At 42.0% G+C, this 19,621-nt stretch overlaps 1 protein-coding gene across 5 annotated transcripts in view; it reads right to left on the reverse strand.

The window, feature by feature from the left end:
- Positions 1-331: 331 nt before the first annotated feature.
- Positions 332-19,621, reverse strand: part of Agxt2 (alanine--glyoxylate aminotransferase 2) — a 42,083-nt gene continuing 22,793 nt past the window's right edge. For 2 of the 5 annotated variants that reach the window (XM_075977805.1, XM_075977806.1), the window contains exons 8-14: positions 17,071-17,171; positions 15,824-15,916; positions 12,981-13,113; positions 10,850-10,941; positions 5,888-6,037; positions 4,583-4,681; positions 332-939 (exon numbers count right to left, since the gene is read on the reverse strand). In XM_075977805.1, coding sequence (XP_075833920.1) covers positions 832-939; positions 4,583-4,681; positions 5,888-6,037; positions 10,850-10,941; positions 12,981-13,113; positions 15,824-15,916; positions 17,071-17,171 — 776 coding nt within the window. In that variant the 3' untranslated portion in view covers positions 332-831. The remainder of the gene's footprint in view (positions 940-4,582; positions 4,682-5,887; positions 6,038-10,849; positions 10,942-12,980; positions 13,114-15,823; positions 15,917-17,070; positions 17,172-19,621) is intronic. The other 3 variants (XM_075977809.1, XM_075977808.1, XM_075977810.1) reach the window with 3 other exon arrangements.

A 19,621-nucleotide genomic window follows, 5' to 3' on the forward strand; every position in this document is an offset into this window, starting at 1 on the left:
AGGCTTTATTTTCATGGCTCCCAAATGCCTGGTATGAATTGAGAAATCCCATCACGAGAGGCAGCATTTTCAGTGTGACAGGAAGCTTGAAGGATGAAAACATGCTTCCCCAGAGGTGTTAGCATAGAAAGGTTTTCCTTCAGGATTCCTTGGCAACATCCAAGCCTTGTATTCATTTACAAACTAGTAAATGCAATGGAAAACAACACAGGCTAATCTACACAAATTAGGACTTATTCTGTGAGCCAGGGATAGACACTGTTTTGTTGACTGAAGTTTCTGTCCAGCCCAGTCCTGCAGACGTTCAGTCCCAAAGAAACACAGAGAGGTCTATAATAATTATAAACTGGTTGGCCTATTAACTCAGGCTTTGTATTAACTCTTAAATCATACATTAACCTGTAATTCTTGTCTGTGTTAGCCATATGGCTTGGTACCTCTTGTCAGTGAGGCGTTTTCATCTTGTTTCCTCTATGTCTGGGTGACGACTGCAGACCGAACATTTTTTCTTGCCAGAATTCTCCTGTTCTGGTCACCCCACCTATACTTCCTGCCTGGCTACTGGCCAATCAGCACTTTATTAAGCCAATACAAGTGAGAAATCTTTACAGGGTCCAAGACCATTGTCCCACAGCACTGTCCCTGAAGGATGGGATTCTCAGGAGAAGAGGGGCTTCATTGACAATTATGGCCAGTGTCCACGGGTCTTTTACAATTACTATGGAGAACTGTAGTTTTTCATCTACTAAGTGTGGTTTCAACATTCTTTGCATTCCTCCCTGCACATAGCTGAGAAAGTCTTGAGGCTCATGGCTCTTCTTTCATAGGAATCTACTTAGATCTTCTCTCCATGTGTTGAATTAAGGCAGTGCGAAATACTTCAAATGCAAAGTCCACTTCCTGCTTCGTGATGCACATGGGGGGTGCGATGCGGAACGTCTGAGGAGGAGAGGAAAATCATCAGAGACTCAAATGGGACTTCCGCAGATGGGCTAGACCAAGAATCCAAAGCTTTATTTTAATTTATTTATCATATTTCTGACATTTCTCTCACCAGGTTGCCTTCTTCCTCTTCCCTCCCGGGCTCTTTCACCTTTAAGTCTTTACACAGATCCTCTTATCACCTTGCTTTGAGATTTTCCTTTTTGCCATCTGTTGACCTGCTTGCCCTTCTTCCATCCACTCTGAGATCTTACTTTGCCACCTCCCGAATGCTCCGTTTCTGCCCTCACAAAACATCAGTTTTCCCAATTCCCACTGTTCTGAATCTACTCATGTTCAAGGTCAATGCCCGAATAAGCCAACTGTTGTTTCCCATTGTGCCCACCGTTTTCATAAGAATTTGGGGCTCCTCGTTCCTTCATTATTTTCTCACCCATCACTTCAGTCGGGTCCCTTCCTTCTGTTGCCTCACAGCTGGGAGAACAAAGTCAACTGATCTACCCTCTCTCTTGCCCCTCATTTTGCACACGTTTCTAGGCTGCTGTTGCTTTGCTCATGTGGCCACGTCTCAGTGCTGATTAATGCTGTAAATGATCTTGTCTTCTGCTTCTATAATCCCACATTCCTCTAAACTCTCAGCACACCATTGACCCTTTCCTAACTCCCCTTTCCTCCCCTTCCCTTCTGTCTACTAAAGAGAGTTCTCCCCCAAGTTTCTGTCTTAACATCGCCGAGCTTCTCACTGGGACATTAGACTTCCCTAGTTTTCCTCATTTTACTATTTGCATGTTGACAACCCTAAATTATAATCTTAAACCCCATCTTTCCCACTTAACCACATACTCAAATACCAAACTAGGTGCCGATAAATGCCTTAAATGAAGCATGTTTAAGGATGAATGCATTCATGCCCACCTGAAGCAACTCTGACATGAGGTTTTCATCCTTCACTCTTGCTTATTCTTTAGACTCAAATCTTAAGCAGTTCACTCCCAAAATATCATTAGAGTGTATCTTTTATTCCTTCAGCCACTGTTGAAGCACAGAAAGCATCCTCAGTTCCCGTCAGACTCCCTGTCTCTGATCTTGTCTCAGAGGACAGACTCAAAACTGCGCTCACTAGTTATATGATCTGGGCAATTTACTTAACTTCTAAGTACTTCTCTTTATTCATCTATAATGGAAGGGTGATAATAGTATTGGTTGCTTCTGGTTTGTTGAGAGCACTATGAGTCAGTACCTACACCATGTCAAGAGGAGTGACTGACAGGGTGACAGGCCTTCTTGCTCTTCCCTGTCATCACACCAAGCTGATGCTCCAGCCACACCTGTGTGTGGACAGCTCTTTGCACTCTGCTCTTCTTTTCCTCATGCTTTGGCTAACTGTACAGTGAGCAAAGGCTCTGTTAGCCAGAATAATGGCCTAAGCATCCATTCCCTCTCCTCCCACAGCATCCCATTTTATAGCTGCAGGAGAGATTAATATATTGTATTGCAGTACTGTGTTTCTGTGTTATCTTTTCTCCCATAAACTCAATGAAGAAGATGATCTGAAGACATTTATCATGGTAGCTTTTATTCCCTGTGTATTATTGGTTGCTTAATATGAATTTGAAGGGAAAACTATACTATGTATCATTGGCTGCTTAACATGAATTTGAAGGGAAAGCTATACTAGTAGACAATTACAATATCTTTATAAATGAAGATTTAAATAATTAGGGCATACTATTTTATGTGACCAGAAAATCATTCCTAGTGTTTGTTTAGGGATCTTGTCTGATAGCTTCAATTTCCTCTGACAAGCAAGAGGCAAGAAGTGGATCTTTCAGTATCCATTGTGTTAGCCAGGAAGGGAGTAGGACACTGGGAAGAATGAGGAATTTAAAGAGGGTAGAAATTAAATTGCATTTAGAAGAAAGAAGCCTGCTGTTCTGCACACCATATTGGCTAAACGTATCAGCAATGCACTGTATATTTCAAAGTCCATGTAGTGGTTTGAATAGGAATGGCCCCCATGTGTTTGAATGCTTGGTTCATAGGGAGTGGCACTATTAGGAGGTGTGGTCTTGTTGGAGTAGGTGTGGCCTTGTTGGAGGAAGTATGTCTCAGTCTGCTGCCTATGGATCAGGATGTAGAACTCTCAGCTCCTTCTCCAGCACTGTGTCTGCCTGGATGCTACCCATCATGATGATTATAGACTAAACCTCTGAATTGCCAGCTAGCCCGAATTTAGTGTTTTCCTTTATAAGAGTTGCCATGATCATAGTGTCTCTTCAGAGCAATAAAACTCCAACTAAGAAAGTCAAGAAGAAGGAACTTTGAATGTTCTCATCACAAAGAAATGATACGTGAGAGGATAGATAAGCATCATCTCTTGAATGATTGAATATTGAATTTATAAAATTATGCATACATCAAAACATTGCAGTGGATTGTCTAAATATGTGCAATGATTATGTTTCATGAAAGGAAATGTTTTAAAATGGGGGAAATTAAAGAGAGAAAAAAAGAATATTATGGGGAACAGAAGTGACTCTCATTCTTAAATCTCTATCATGGGAGCCCTTCCTGGGGAGGGATTTGATGCTGCAGGGATTTAGAGGCAGGTGGTATTGTGCATCACCACCACCATCATCATCACCACCACCATCATCATCACCATCACCATCATCATCACCACCACCATCATCATCATCACCACCACCACCACCATCATCATCATCACCACCATCCTCATCATTATCACCACCACCACCATCATCATCACCACCACCACCATCATCATCACCACTACCATCCTCATCATCATCACCACCACCACCACCATCATCACCACCACCACCACCATCATCATCACCACTACCATCCTCATCATCATCACCACCACCATCATCATCACCACCACCACCATCATCATCACCACTACCATCCTCATCATCATCACCACCACCACCACCATCATCATCACCACCACCACCATCATCATCATCACCACCACCACCATCCTCATCATCATCACCACACCATCATCATCTCATTCTTGTAGTACAGGGTCAGACCAGGGTCCTGACAGTCGAATGGGTTTAACTTCCAGGAAGTGGGAAGGGTGACCCTTTTTTAGAATATTCCTGCTGAGGGTGAAGGACACTGCGTGGCTGGTCTTGAGCTCTGTACGAGGGACCATGTTTAGCATGGTCTCTGATCTTTCTTTTTGGCATCATAGAGGGCAGCCGTGGATCTTAGATTGCTGTCTGCTGTAGTGGCCACTAAAACTGAGCCGATTCACACACAGACTTCAGAGAGGAGTTAAGAATGACTGTGATTGTTTTCTCAGGGGTTAGAACTAATTCATACACAATACAGTGCATATGTATGTATCAGTTGCATGAATGTTATAACTCTGTTATCATCCATGCTGCGTGTTGTCTAGTTTGTGTGGCCTTTCTAATGTCTCTCTTTGGCCCCCACAAAAAAAAAAGGTAACTGAATCACTTTACCACATCCCCCTCTAGTGGCAGCAGCTATCTCTTGTCCATTTCTCCTGAGCATCAATCAGAACATGGGGGAAGTACAGCTGGGTCCCCTAGCACAGTGACACACCAGGAAGACCCTACCTGACAGGCAGTCCTTCTCTTACCTGAGAAAAAATGCCCCCTCTGCCCACGAGGAGCCCCATGTCTTTGCAGTCCTCGTGGATTTGATTCACTTCAGTTTTAGGAAGAGGCTGGCGGCTCATCTGGGAATAAATTAAAAATCGTTTTTTATTTGGTGTTTCAATGGTTTGAAGAATGATGTCCCCAGGCACGGGGCCCAGGAAAAACCACAACAAAACAAAACTCAAGCAACCAATATCTCCCTAATTAAATAAAGCTGTTAATTACTGAGCCTGAGGATTTGGGGGGTGAGTGGGTATTAAAAGTATTGGTTTTTATTCTCTTTCATCCAAAAAATTCCCAAAGACTAAATGAAATTCCATGCAGGCTGTCAGTGAATCCTGGCCCTGCTAAAGGCTACCCTGGGGGGTTGGTCCTTTAATACCTCATTTGGGATCTGTTTTGGTGGTGTTGAAATTCCTTTCAACTCTTTATGGTGCTTTGCGGAGCTGAAGAGTTCATTCCAAGGTCCAGGAAGTGGCTTCGAAGTTTCGAAAGAGCAAATGCAGCTAAGTGTTCCCCGGGCCACAGCGTGGCCGTGGGGCTGGTGTGCAGCTAAGTCTGTGTTTGTGAAATTGCTCTTCCCCCAAGACTCCAGCACTTAGGGTCAGGAAACGTAAGTGCTTGGGAGCCAGGAGGGCATGCCACGTATCTAGGCACTGAGGTTGGTCTTGTACTCGGGGCTCAGACATGCTGCGTCAACTCTGGTGACTTTGGGCTGGAGTTTGCATCATTTCTGTGTGTCCCTGCATCTCCAGTCTACGAGCACAACTATTTCCCTCTAGTTTATTCATTTCAAACCTAAGTGTTTTTGTATTATCCAGGGACCTTTCACACTACAAAGACAAGGGCCTTCTGGTAGGACAAATTGGTATACTAGAAAGCCTTAGCGTGGATCATTTTAAAAATGAGCTATGGGTGACTGTCTTGGGATCTCTTCCAATCCTCCTTAATACATTTCAGGTGGTTTTGCTGCTCCCGTCTCCCCAGTGTCCTTCACAGATCAGCCATAGGGCTCATCATGACTGTGACTTCTGTGTTTTAGATGTGTAAGCCATGATCCTGCCTGTAGGTCAGCCTCTGAGGTAGAGGAGGGTTCCTCCCCATGAGTCAGTTTGCTGTTCCCTCAGGACTTCCTACCCACCATTCCCATGGGCCATAGAAGTGCATTACATATAGTAATCCACAGCTTCTTAGTTTTGGATAACATGTATGCATCTGACCCTACTAGCGTCTATATTACCTGCCACTGGCCCCAGGCAGCTACCCAAACAGCTGTTGAGTATTACCTTGTCTTGAACCATCTCTATTCCTATCATAAGGCCTTTGCCTCGGACATCCCCAACGATGTCGAATTCCTCCCGCAGCTCAGCAAACTTGAGTATCATGTAGGTACCAACTTCTTGACTGTTTTTCTGTAGATTTTCTTCCTTAATCACCTGTTGAGAGACATCCTGACATAATCATACAGGGCACAATTGGAGGATTGACTGAGAAGCACAGAGAGCTAAGTGCCCACGGTCCTCTTTGCAGCATTATAACTAGGCAAACAGGACCTAGAACAGAGTCAGTTGTGGACAAACTGGGAACCACAGAAGACCTGCTGTAAGGAACGAAACAGTCGTGGTGAAGTCAATTTCCCTGAACCTGCCCACCTGTAGAGGCAATTTACAAAATTAGAGATGAAAAAGGGCCAAAATCAAAGACACCAAGGAAATACAGAGACTCATAAGGAAATACTTTGAAAACTTGTGCTCAACAAATTGGAAAATCTAAAAGAAATGTGTAATTTTCTTGATACATACCACTTACCAAAGTTAAATCAAGACTAGATAAGCAATTCCAACGGACATATAATCCTTAGTGAAGTAGCAGTCATTAAAAGTTATTTCCCCCACGAAAAACAAAACAAAAAGCCTAGGGCTAGAGGGTTTTAGTGCAGAATTCTATCAGCCTTTCAAAAAAAAAAACACCAATACTGCTCAAACAATTCCACAAAAACAGAAACAGAAGAAACATTGCCTGAATTGTTTTACAAGGCTATTGTTATCCTGATACTCAAACTACATAAAGATCCAACAACGAAAGAAAATTATAGACCAATTTCCCTTATGAGCATGGATGCACAAATTCTCAATAAAATACTGGCAAACTGAATCAAAAAATACATCAAAAAAATCATCTATCATGTGTAGCATGAATTCTAGTTGATCTTAGTAATAAAAACCCGGAGTCAAATATTAGGGGGTGCAAGCTGAAAGATCAGAGAGACAGTGTAGTCAGCCACAGGTTCTTACCTCTATGAAATCCTCAGACCGAATGAGGTATCCTTTCCCTACAAGTTCTCAGACTGAATGCTTTCTCTATGAAACCTCAGTCTGAATCCTGAGCTCCTGTCTTCTCCTGCTATATATTTCTCTCTCTGCCCAGCCATATCACTTCCCATCTCTACTTCCCTAGTGCTGGGATTAAAGGTATGAGCCACTTGGCTCTGTTTTTCTTTTAGACTGATTCAGTCTCGTGTAGCCTAACATAGCCTTGAACTCACAGAGATTCATCTACCTCTGTCTCCTGAGGGCTGGAATTAGAGGTGTGTGTCAGCACTGTCCGGCCTCTATGGCTAACTAGTGTGGCAAGTTCTGCACTCTGATCTTCAGGCAAGCTTTATTTTTTAAGGCACAAATAAAACACCACCACAATCATGATCAAGTAGGCTTCATCCCAGAGATATAAGGGATGGTCCAATATATGAAAACTGATGAATGTAAACCACAAACTGAAAGACAAAAACCACATGATCATTTAATTAAGTGCAGAAAGGCCTTTGACAAAATCCAACACCCTTTCATGATAAAAGTCTTGGGGAGATTATAGGTACAAGGGGCATGCCTCAATACAATAAAGGCAAATTACAGTAAACCTATAGCCAGCATCAATTTAGATGGAGAGAAACTCAAAGCATTTCCACTAAAATCAGAAACAAGACAAAGTTTTCCACTATCTCCATACCTATTCATCAATAAGTACTTGAAAGCTTGGCTAGAGCAATAAGACAACAGAAAGAGATCAAGGGGATATAAATGATATAAATTGAGAGGAAGAAGTGAAATATCTCTATTTGAAGATGATATAATAGTATACATAAGGATCCTAAAGATTCCACTAGGGAGCTCCTACAACTAATAAACTCTTTCAGCAAAGTAGTTAGATATCAAATTAACTAAAACAAAACAAAAGAAGAAAACAAAACAAACAGTAGCCCTCCTGTATACAAATGGACTGAGAAAGAAGTCAGGGAAACAACACCTTTCACAATAGTTTCAAATAATATAGGCTACCTTGGAGTAACTCTAACCAAACAAGTCAAAGACTTGTATGATAAAAACTTAGTCTTTGAAGAAAGAAATGGAATATGATGTCAAAAAATGGAGAGATCTCCCATCCTCATGAATCAGTAGGATTAACGTAATAAAGATGGCCATCTGGCAATCTACATTGAAGCTACAGATTCAATGCAATCCCATCAAAATTATAACACAATTATTTACAGATCTTGAAAGGACAATTCTCAGTCTCATATGAAAACACACACACACACACACACACAACCAAAACAAAACCCAGGATAGTTAAAACAATCCTGAACATTACAATCTGAACTCACAGAGAGTTAGGCAGCATGCATAGGGCCTGCATGGGTCTGCACCAGATGGAGTCCTAGAGCTCCCAGAGCTGGAAGAAATGGACACGTGTCCTATTCCTAACCGAGAAGCAATCTCCAGTTGGTAACCACTTGAAAATGAAAATTTAGTTTTCTCCAAAACAGTCTCACTGGGGAAACAGACAACTCTTAATAATGGGCTTTATGTTCAACAGCAGGTGGCCAATGGAAAGTGAACTCAATGGCATCTTTGGAGGGTCCTTGTCTTCTGTTGTGGCAGGCAGGGCTTTTCTCTTCTTCCTTTTTTTTTTAGCTTTCTCTCTCTCTCTCTCTCTCTCTCTCTCTCTCTCTCTCTCTCTCTCTCTCTCACACACACACACACACACACACACATTTACCCTACAGGTCTCTTTCATATGTGTGTGTGTGTGTGCAGTGTATGTATAATGACTTCTAGTTTAGTGTTTTTATGGAATTCTTGAATGTGCAAATGAGTGGGTCTACATGTCTGTATCTATTTCTTATGTGTCTGTATCTATTTCTTGTGTCTTTTCTTGGGTTCTCTTTCTTCTGTTTGTTCAGTTCTGATGTGTTAAATTTTGTTTTATCTTATTACATTTTACTTTATTATTATCCCTTAGAAGTCTTTGTGTTTTTAATGAGAGACAGAAATGGTGTGGAACCAGGTAGGAGGGGAGATGGGGAGGAACTGGGAGGAGTAGAGGGAGGGAAATGTAATCAGGATGTATTATGTAAAAAAAAAATTTCAATAAGAGGAAAAAGTTGGCAATGTCAACAACAAGAAACGAATGTCAAATTTCTACCCACTCTTTCACATCTCATGACTTAATCATATCTTAAAGTATTTAATTAGCAATAATAGCTTTAACTTCTTTATTTCTGCTCAAAACACTTTTAAAATTCTTGAGTAGGTGAGTCATAGTCATAGTTCAAAATAAGAAACACAAAAGTGTAAATAGCGGGATGATTTGTACTGACCTCTGACCCTAGCCAAGTTTCTCCTCATATAAACTGAATTTAAAAAACTCTTTGGATGTTCTTTCAGAAACAAGTTGTACTTATTTAGGCAAAAGGCATTATACATTTTGGTAAGGACATTTTATAAAGAGGACTTTTTTTTTCAACAGAATAATGGGATAGTTAAAATAAGAATGTGGGACACTTTATTACTAAGTTGATTTAGCAAAATAGTGATTTGGATTTCTCCTAGGGACCGTGAAGAATGTTTCCTCACTTTCATCAGAGAAACATCTTTGTGTTGTATATGGCAATCAATACCCATAATTGGTCAACACATAGAGAACAAGAGACTGTGGCTTGCTCAGTTCTCGTGGGGGCATTGGTATCACATCCCTTCCACTGGAGGTTCAGAGATCATTGCAAAACTCTGGTGAACAGACTGTAAGAGCCAGAGGAAACATATACTGCAGGGAAACAGTATTTCTTTCTTTCTTTCTTTCTTTCTTTCTTTCTTTCTTTCTTTCTTTCCTTCTTTTTTTTTTTTTTTTTTGGTTTTTCGAGACAGGGTTTCTCTGTGGTTTTGGAGCCTGTCCTGGAACTAGCTCTTGTAGACCAGGCTGGTCTCGAACTCCCAGAAATCCACCTGCCTCTGCCTCCCGAGTGCTGGGATTAAAGGCGTGGGCCACCACCGCCCGGCTAGGGAAACAGTATTTCTTGCCATGACAGTGCCATTGCACACCTGAACTCACACTGGCTGAGACTGCACATGACGAAGCCAGTGAAAATCCAGAATGGATGGAGGAGGAGCTCAGGAAATGTCATTCCTCCTTGAGGAGCTATTAATGATCTCTTGGGGAGGGAGCGTCAGTTTTCTTCAGAAAAGTGCTCCCTCAGAGTCTACCCATGCTCCAGAACATGGTCCCATAAACATCCAGGCATCACTAAATAGACTCAGTGGGTTAACAAAAGAGAAAAGCACATGAAGTTGGGAGCAAAAGGTGGTGGGTGGGTATGGGAAAGTAATTAAAAGGGAGACAAAGAAGTGGATTTGATTAAAACACAGTATATGCACCTATGACATTCTCAAACAATAAAATTATTTCAAAATTGGCTAATATTATACAGAGTTAATGTGATAGGACTAAACATATATTTTCTGTTTTTTTTTCAGTTTTTAGGTGAATTACCCTTATATAATCAGCTAAAACCTGTAGTTTCTCTGTACTCTTTCATTTATGATAATACAAGGAAGAAAAGCATCTATAGTAAATGGCAAAGGTTAAGTTAAAATGGGTGAACAGCTGTTAAAACCTATACTGCAACAAATCCTACCTAGAAAGCAAGAAAAATTATCCCATGGACAGGGCAATTCTTACATTTCCCATGCATGTGAAGTTGATTATCTACTACCTCTCATTGAGAACTTTAAGAACCCAAAGTCATCTCTAAAAAGAGGGGCAGAGATTAATAAACGGAGACAAAATTTAAACTGGTGAATTACTGATTACATTTCTACTTCACCATGGCAATGTGACAGAGTTCAGACAAGCCTAAAAATAGTTACTTAGCGCATGCAATCAGTGGAGGTAGTGTGAGGGGTAGGACAGACCTCGAGCACAGCAGATCCAATGGCACAGGCCAGGGGGTTTCCTCCAAATGTGTTGAAGTGATGCATGCATTTAGTCAAAGATTTAGCGATTTCTAAGGGCAGAAAATAGAAGAGGTCAAAGTGACACATTCGTACCCATCGTGTCTCATCACAACATTGGCATTACATTCACTTTCTTTTATCTTTTAATAATTGTGTATACAGCATCTGCCTACATGTATCCCTGAAGGCCAGAAGAGGGCACCAGATCTTGTTACAGATGCTTGAGAGCCACCATGTGGTTGCTGGGAATTGAACTCAGGACCTCTGGAAGAGCAGTCAGTGCTCTTAACCCCTGAGACATCTCTCTGCCCCATAAACTACATATTCTTTTTTTCTCTTGGTTTTTAGAGACAGGGTTTCTCTGTAGCTTTGGAACCTGTCCTGGCACTCGCCCTGTAGACCAGGCTGGCCTTGAACTCACAGAGATCCACCTGCCTCTGCCTCTTGAGTGCTGGGATTAAAGGCATCCGCCACCACTGCCCGGCACATTCACTTTCTTCTTGTAAATGACATCTATTTATTTCCTTCTTTACTCATCTAACAGTGATAGGCTGGGCTGTGTCCCCTTAAAATCCATACATTTAAATGCTAGGACCAAGTGTGACTATGTTTGGAGGCAGAGTCTTTAAACGGGTCATTAGGAATTAAATGTATCGCAAAGCTGGGGTCCAAATCCCACAGGACAATGTCCTTATAACAACGAGAGATTCTGGAGTGCTCCTAGTCTTTCTTCTGTGTGCATACATAGGGAAGGTCATTTAGAGAAACAATGAGAAGGGGGCCTTCTGCAAGGCTGGAAGAGAATCGTAGGCACAATTCAACTCTGCCGGCATTTTGATCTTGTCTGCCTTCTTATCTGTGGGAAGATAAACTTCTGTTGTTCCAGCCACTTGATCCGTGGTATCTTACTCTGCCAGAGGTCACTAATATGTGGGAAAGGAGACAGCTTATTTCTTTAATGAGAAGGTGACAACACAATCTTTAATGTGTCACGTGAGTTAGGAAGCATCTGAAAACTTGACATGCAGGACTCTGCAGAAACTTTCCGATTAACCGCATCTGTTTTCTCTTATTATTGTGAGACTTAGAGGGAGGTGCTGAGGAGATGATCTTATATGATGAATTCAGTAGCATAGTTCTGCATTCTGTCAAAGGCAGTTCATTACGCTTCGCTTTCCGCAATCATGCATTTTTGGTTTTAAATTAATGTAATGATTATACAATGTAATGGGTTTAATTTTTGCATGTCCATGTATAGCTATGTTTCTTGTGCTTTTGCTTATTCTATGAAAACAGATATCACAAGATTTTAGTTACTTAATGACTCAGAAATGTGCTGACTATTGGGAGAAAATATATATAAAATAATTTTCAACGATCGGTGGTTCACAAGAAATAAAATCTGTCAAAGTCTCACTACAATAGAGAATCAAATTTTCACTTCTATTTCAGAGAGCAGTTGTTTTCAACTTTCCTAGTGCTGTAACCCTTCAGTGCAGTTCATTTTGTGGTGATCCCCAAGCATAAAATTATTTCATAACTGTAATTTTGTTCCTGTTATGAATCCTAATGTAAGCATCTGAGATGCAGGATATCTGATAAATGACCCTAAAAGGGCTGTGACCCACAAGCTGAACACTGCGTCATAGAGTGTTCTGCATAAATGAGATTTTGTTTTATATGACGGTGTGGCTGATAGGACACTGATGGAGAAATCGGGACCTTGAATGCATAGTTAATGGCCTTGGAAGACCACATGACCATGGAAGATTCTCTTCCAAGAAAAGATTCTTCTGGAAGTGTCAGTGTTTAGTTTTGTAACCCATTTCCCTAATCCTCTTCACCATGGTAGAACTCTGGCTCCAACTACTATGATGGAGGAGGTCATCTTTTCTCCAGAAAGAAGGGGACGACTGATTCTCTTGCAGCTGCCCCCTGGCCTGGCACCTTCCTCTTTCCTTTGCTTGGATAACATACATCATGTGGCTCCTATCACTTCCTCTAGCCTATACACGTCACAACCAGTGCTTTACACCATTGCCAGTGCAGGAGGCCCAGGAGGCAAGTGTGGGCATGCTGGACATTGTACCTGGAGTGGTCACAACTGCAGCCATGGGGAAGCCATTCCCAATCCCTTTAGCCATGGTGACAATATCAGGCAGTACATCGTGGCTTTGGAAGCCCCAGAAATGAGAGCCCAGCCTTCCAAATCCTGTCTGCACCTGGAAATAGATGAAAAATTACCAGAAAACTTTCAGGCTCTGTTCTATTCCCTTCCTTTACCTCCTTCCCATCTCTCCTTAGCCTTCTCGATCCTTGCAGTCTTATAGACAAAACCCTCGATCCATGTCTGATGTTGGATGCATCCAAAATCATTCCTAGCTTCTTGAGACTTTGGAAATGTTGTTTTTTGAATCTCTGTTAATTAACTTATCAAAGAGAAATAATTCTATCAGCCTAGCACAGCACAGGACTGCTAGAGAGTTATATAAATAACACATGCAAAAGGTGTCAGAATGTTTAACCCTCCTTAATAAGTTTCTCCTGTGCACAAGACAAACAGAGAGAAAAGTGAAGAAACTGGTTCCCCTGGAGGAAGCAAGAGTAACTATCTATCCAATAGGACTGAATGCTTATCACCCAAAGAGAAAACGCTGTCTTTCTGTCTTCCTGCACTATGAGGATGATGCCGCTGAGCCAGTGAGTTCAGAGCATAACTGCTTTAATCCAGAACCAGCTATATGTTGAAAGTTGATCATAGTTTTTGTTCACACTGTCCCTACTTTCAACGACTTATGTTTCAAAATCCACTTTCTTCAGCCTAGATCCCGGTAGACTCTGTTCAAAGCATTCTAGGTATGCGGCCACCAGAGTCTTTCAACAGATTCTTATTACTAATGTATGTGTCATGACAGCCCTGCCTGAGCTAGATTCTTAGTGTTTGTAGAAGGAAAGAAATCACGACAGAAAGATGTCATGAACATCTCCAGACCAGAGCCTTTCTTGATTCCATCTGCCTCTGTTTCTAAGTCTGCCTGTCTCTCTCTTTACATGCACACTTGGCAAGGTGGGATGGACACTGGAAGCCTGGTCTCAAATGCATCAAAAACTAAGTTTTGTTGTTTTTTTTCCCCCCAGACATCCTTTCTTCTCTTTTACCCCTATTACAGCTTGCTGCAAGGGGTTGCTGAACAGGTTGGTTGTCCTTAGGTGACAGTGACCAATACATGAGATGTGGGAGTCCAATGGACCCAATCTGCAACCCCAAGTCTTTACTTCCTAGCTACGGGCCACTGGATAAGCTGATTAACTGGCCCCGATAATAATGTAGGCATTCCATGTAATTTGTCCTTTGGCCGATATTCTTGCTCCTCTCCATGTATCTTAAATGGCATAAAGACGGCACAAATGGTAAAAGCATGCAGAATAAAGCATAACCAGTCCCATGAGTTTCATAGGGTTGGATGCACAGAAGGACAGATGCATCCTTCTGCTGTGTGCAAATCCTAGTGTCTCCAGGGATGGGAGTACATGGTCCGGAGCAGGACCGCTGAAGCTGTGGTAGCGGGGTACCGGACAGTGGATCCACGCCCTCTGTCTGTTATTATTCCGTCACTCGTTAACATCCCAGTCTCTCTCAAACTTGTCCACTGTTATGTTCTTAAAAGTCACGAAATTGGGGGTGGTGGGGAGAGAAACAAGAGACGGCCGTGAAATCACATCTCTTAGAAATTCTAAAGTTCTGATTTTCTTTGAATTTAGCCTACCTTCCTTCTAATTAGTCTGATTGTGAACGCTTCGCTGTGTGTGAATTCCAAGGCCAAGGTTTACCATCTTTCCCGAGACAGCTAATTTCGAACTGATTGAATGTGGTTTTCCTTTTTTTCTTCTTCCGTTAATAGTCGATTACCTCCCTCTTGATGGGACCTTGATGAGTCCACTAGAACAAGGAAGGGAGGAGGAGCGGAGCAGAAAGACCTTGTTCAAGCTGCTACTGCACAGCCTTGGCAGTGGTACACTCTGAGCCTGACAGGGGCCTGGCCACACAAGTGGCGCTGGCAATGGCAAGAGTTCTGCCTACAGAGCAATCCAGCATGAACTGAGAGGAAATTTTAGCCAAGGAAAACAGCCAGTAAAGGCCAGTGAGGCTGGCATAAATAGGAGTCACACGGGTTTCCCATTTGTCCACAGTGGCTCAAGCCACCTGTTCGTGCAAGCACGCTGGGCCCCAGTGGCAAGGTGGGAGAGGACTTCTGTGCCTTAGGTACCAGCCTCTGGTCCTTAAAAAAATCTCTAGAGCTATGCTAAGCAGATAAAATGCTGGTTTATCTAATAAACTGCAATCCAAGGTTTAATTCTAAAGATATAAGCTGGAGTCCACAATGCTGGTGAGCGGTAGTTCCTTCAAAGCAGGGGCTACCGTGTACTTATTTCAGCTGGGCTGCCTCCACTCTGGCACTTAGATGTGCCATCTAAGTCTGCATGTCTGAAGTGGTAGCAACCTTCTCATTTAGAGGCTGAATTATTCACTACTTTTTAAAAACAATCTGGTTGACATTGCTTTGGCATTAAGATGAACACTAAGACCATGAGATTAAATATCTTTTATGGCTTGTCAGGAGTCTGGCAACAATTCATAGAACAAGGAATAATAATAATGGCGAGAATTAAAGCACACCGTATAACAGTATCATCACCTGTGCCCGATAGCAATGTTTTAAATAGAAACCAGTTTGGATGCCTAAATCCCATTATGTTTGTTACTCCAACTAACTTTCTAACAAACCAACAGAGGCTTCTTTAGTTTATGGCCACACTTCAGAGTCCATGGACTTGCTTTCTGCCTGAAATACCAAAGAGGGTTTAAAGAGGTCCCATTCTGCATCTGGCCTGTTCCTACTGCACCAAGTTGATCCTGGCATAGCCACTCACTTCATCGGCAATGCATACACCTCCCCTCTCTCGAACCAAGGCAAAAGCTTCCTTCAGAAACTCCTTCGGGTACTGGACAAAACCATTCACACCCTGCAAAGATATAAAGATTATATCAGGAAGACTTGAGTGTCAACAGGAGCTGTGGCTCAGCACCAAGGATGAGGATAGATCATTATCCTCATCACCATGACGTCAATGCTACCAGCTGAATGAACAGTGGGTAGACCTGTTCTAACTGGGGTTTCGCACCATGCCTTTAGGGGAAAAGCTGTGACTCTATTCTTTCCTGAGGTTAGAAACAAGGAGGCTTGATGAGTTAAAGATGGGGTCCCTGAACAGTATGTGTCAAATAGTTAACCATCAAAGGTATCTTCTTTTCTTGAAGACTTTAGGGATTCAATGGCTTCACCTATTTCTCTGTCCACTTGTTCCATGCAGGAATAAAAATGATGTATTTTTGTAGTTTGTTTTGTTTTTTGAGACAGGGTTTCGCTGTAGTTTTTCGAGCCTGTCCTGGAACTAGCTCTTGTAGACCAGGCTGGTCTCGAACTCACAGAGATCCGCCTGCCTCTGCCTCCTGAGTGCTGGGATTAAAGGCGTGTGCCACCACCGCCCCGGCCGGCCATTTTTTTTTTTTTAACTCAGAGCTAGTTCCAGGACAGGCTCCAAAACCACAGAGAAACCCTGTATCAAAAAAACCAAAAAAAAAAAAAAAGATGTATTTTTTTGAAGGTAAACTGAAAACTAGTTTGTTTTGTTTTTTTAAAAAGAGGATCTGAGAACTCAAGAACAATGGCAATGGGTTTCTGATCCTACTGCACGTACTGGCTTTGTGGGAGCCTAGGCAGTTTGGATGCTCAACTTACTAGACCTGGATGGAGGTGGGGGTTCCTTGGACTTCCCACAGGGCAGGGAACCCTGATTGCTCTTCAGGCTGATGAGGGGGGGTCCTAGTTGGGGGAGGGGGAAGGAAATGGGAGGTGGTGGGGGGGAAGAGATAGAAATCTTTAATAAATAAATAAATTAATAATAAAAAAGAAAACAAAGAAAGAAATAAAGAAAATAATATAAAAGCAAACAACAACAATAAAAGTAAACAAACAAACAACAAACAAAAAAAATAAAAAGAGGATCAAAAGAATGAATTGAGCTTGGAGAGGGGCACATAAATGGATGCTTAATTAATTTGGAGTCAGAACTGTGATAACAGAAAATTCAGAGAGATACTAGGTTTGTATACCCACTTGAATTGGCTCTGCAAAAAATCCAGCAATTGACTTGGCCACAGAAGTGTTCAGAGTTTCTTTGAATTGTTCAATATACTGTTTGTTAGCTTGGCAGCAGCCTGCAGCAAACACATACACACATGGACAAATCACAACATGTGATGTGAGAACCGCATCCAGAAAACACAGAGCAGTAAGAACAGTTCCCTCACTGGAGTTCCTTAGACTACCGTGAGCCGGGATCCACGGGAGTTTATCTCTGAAGTGGGGGGGGCATTCTGCAGGAATGACTCTATGAGGACAGCCATAAAGGTCTGAAACAGACAACTTCAGTAATTTCATTTGTGGCAGGAACACACCAAAGTATCAAGTCTAGTATAGAAAATCATTTTACGTAAGGACCATCCTCTTAGATGGGTAGGGTCTGACTCAGGTGTTATTGGGGTGGCTTAATGTATTCAACTTCAACTGTACTGTTGATTGTCCCTTGCATGTTCTCAGACACGCTTTTAAACTGCAAAGTGCTCTGGCATTCAGTCAGTCAGTAAGCTTATATAGCCATGAGAATTCAGTCTAAAGAAGGATGCGTTCGAGACAGATAAGTTTTTTTTCCACGGTCGCTCTTGACTCCAGGTTCGGGTCTCTTATTTATAGGCCTTTCTTCTTTAACTGAGGGAGCATTCAGTTTTGGAATCTGTGGCTTTGTCAAGTGTCTGGTACACCATGGGTCAGTTTCTAAAGAATCGGGGAAAAATAAGTGGTAAACATTGTGATAGGTTTGTGACATATTGAGCAATGTTTCTTGAAATTCCTCTCCGGCTAGGGAATCAGCTGTTGTTCAGAGGATGCCTTTAATATGTTAACCCCTTTGTTTCCCAGGTTGAACTGATAATAACCCACCTCCTGAATTTTAAGTGTCAGGGATTATTTATTGCTAGAAGACACACTTGTTTTTAAAAGCTCCTCAGTCATTTTGTTGAGTTTCTTAAGTACTATGCATATTTTCAAATTGTATTCACCATTTAATTTTCTTTAAATTTACTGAAGATACACATTCCATTGTCTGATAATTCGATTGCCTGGGGTTCTTGTGGTCTTTTTCTAGAATGTGGAGTTGTGTTTCCGTGTGTGTTAGTTTTGACAATGGTTGGCTTGTTTTCCTTGGTATTTGTGAGTATTTTTTGAAGCTTAGAAGCTGGTAGGCTCATCAGAGTACCTCTCCACTTGCAGCTTCCAGGAGCACACAGCATTTCTGCGTTTAAATCAGCAGGCATAGTCGAGCTCAGAATGCAAAGCCTCATGCTGGGCAGCTTGTAGCTGAGATTTTCAGAGAGAGAATCCTCGCAGAGCTTGTCACGTGATGCACTGCTGCTGTCTATTTCTAGGAGACCCCTGGAGGAGCGTGTGGCCTCTTGGGACACCAGCTCTGGGACTGGGGAAGTTTTCATGTTATATCTTAATTTGTGGATGTGCCCCAGATCTTGTCTTTTCGCCCCTGCCCAGCTCAGTGTCCCCTGTTTGTCAAGAACCCTCAGGAGAAAACTTACTATAGTTCCCCGTGATGTATTTGCATTTCTAAGAAAGCCACCCCCTTTTCCATTTTTAAGTAACTCGTAATTTAAGTATTTAAAACATCTGTAAATATTTTAGAAGTTGTGGTTTTGGTAAGGAAAACTGAAGCCTGTCATTTCAATTTAGTGGTTATTATTACAGGAGAAGCAGAGGATTTTGTTCTCTCTCTCTCTCTCTCTCTCTCTCTCTCTCTCTCTCTCTCTCTCTCTCTCTCCCTCCCTCCCTCCCTCCCTCCCCCCCCTCTCTCTCTGTCTCTGTCTCTCTCCCTCCCTATCTATTGAGACAGAGCCCTGACTGTCCTGGAAGTTTCTTTGTAGACCAGCCTGGCCTCAAACTCACAGATAACCTCCTGCGTCTGTCTGCCTCCCAAGTGCTGGGTTTAAAGGTGTGTAACAGCATGTCCAGCTAGAAGTAATTTTACTTTTTTTTTAAATATTTATTTATTTATTTAGTATACAATATTCTGTCTGTGTGTATACCTGCAGGCCAGAAGAGGGCACCAGACCCCATTACAGATGGTTGTGAGCCACCATGTGGTTGCTGGGAATTGAACTCAGGACCTTTGGAAGAGCAGGCAATGCTCTTAACCTCTGAGCCATCTCTCCAGCCCTACTTTTTTTTTTTAAAAAAAAAAGCTTATTTATTTATTCATACAAGTGTTTTACCTGCATGTATGTGGACAGCATTGCCAACTGCTGCCCACAGAGGTCAGAAGATGGCATCAGATGGAAGTTACAGACAGTTGTGAGCCACCAGGTGGGTGCTGGAAATTAAACCCAGGTCCCTGGAAGAGCAGTCAGTGGTTTTAACCACTGAGCCATCTCTCCATTCCCTACAACCCTGTTGTGACTTGTATAATACATTTGCCTAATAGGTTCTATAGAAAGTGTTATTCAAATGGCAACATTTATTATTTACAATTTATGTTTCACTGTTTTTCACAGTTAAACATTTTCAAAGAGAAGAACAAGGTCTCTAAACACAGGGGTTTGCTTAC

Source organism: Microtus pennsylvanicus, chromosome 6 (genome assembly GCF_037038515.1).
Source record: "Microtus pennsylvanicus isolate mMicPen1 chromosome 6, mMicPen1.hap1, whole genome shotgun sequence".
Lineage (NCBI taxonomy): Eukaryota > Metazoa > Chordata > Mammalia > Rodentia > Cricetidae > Microtus > Microtus pennsylvanicus.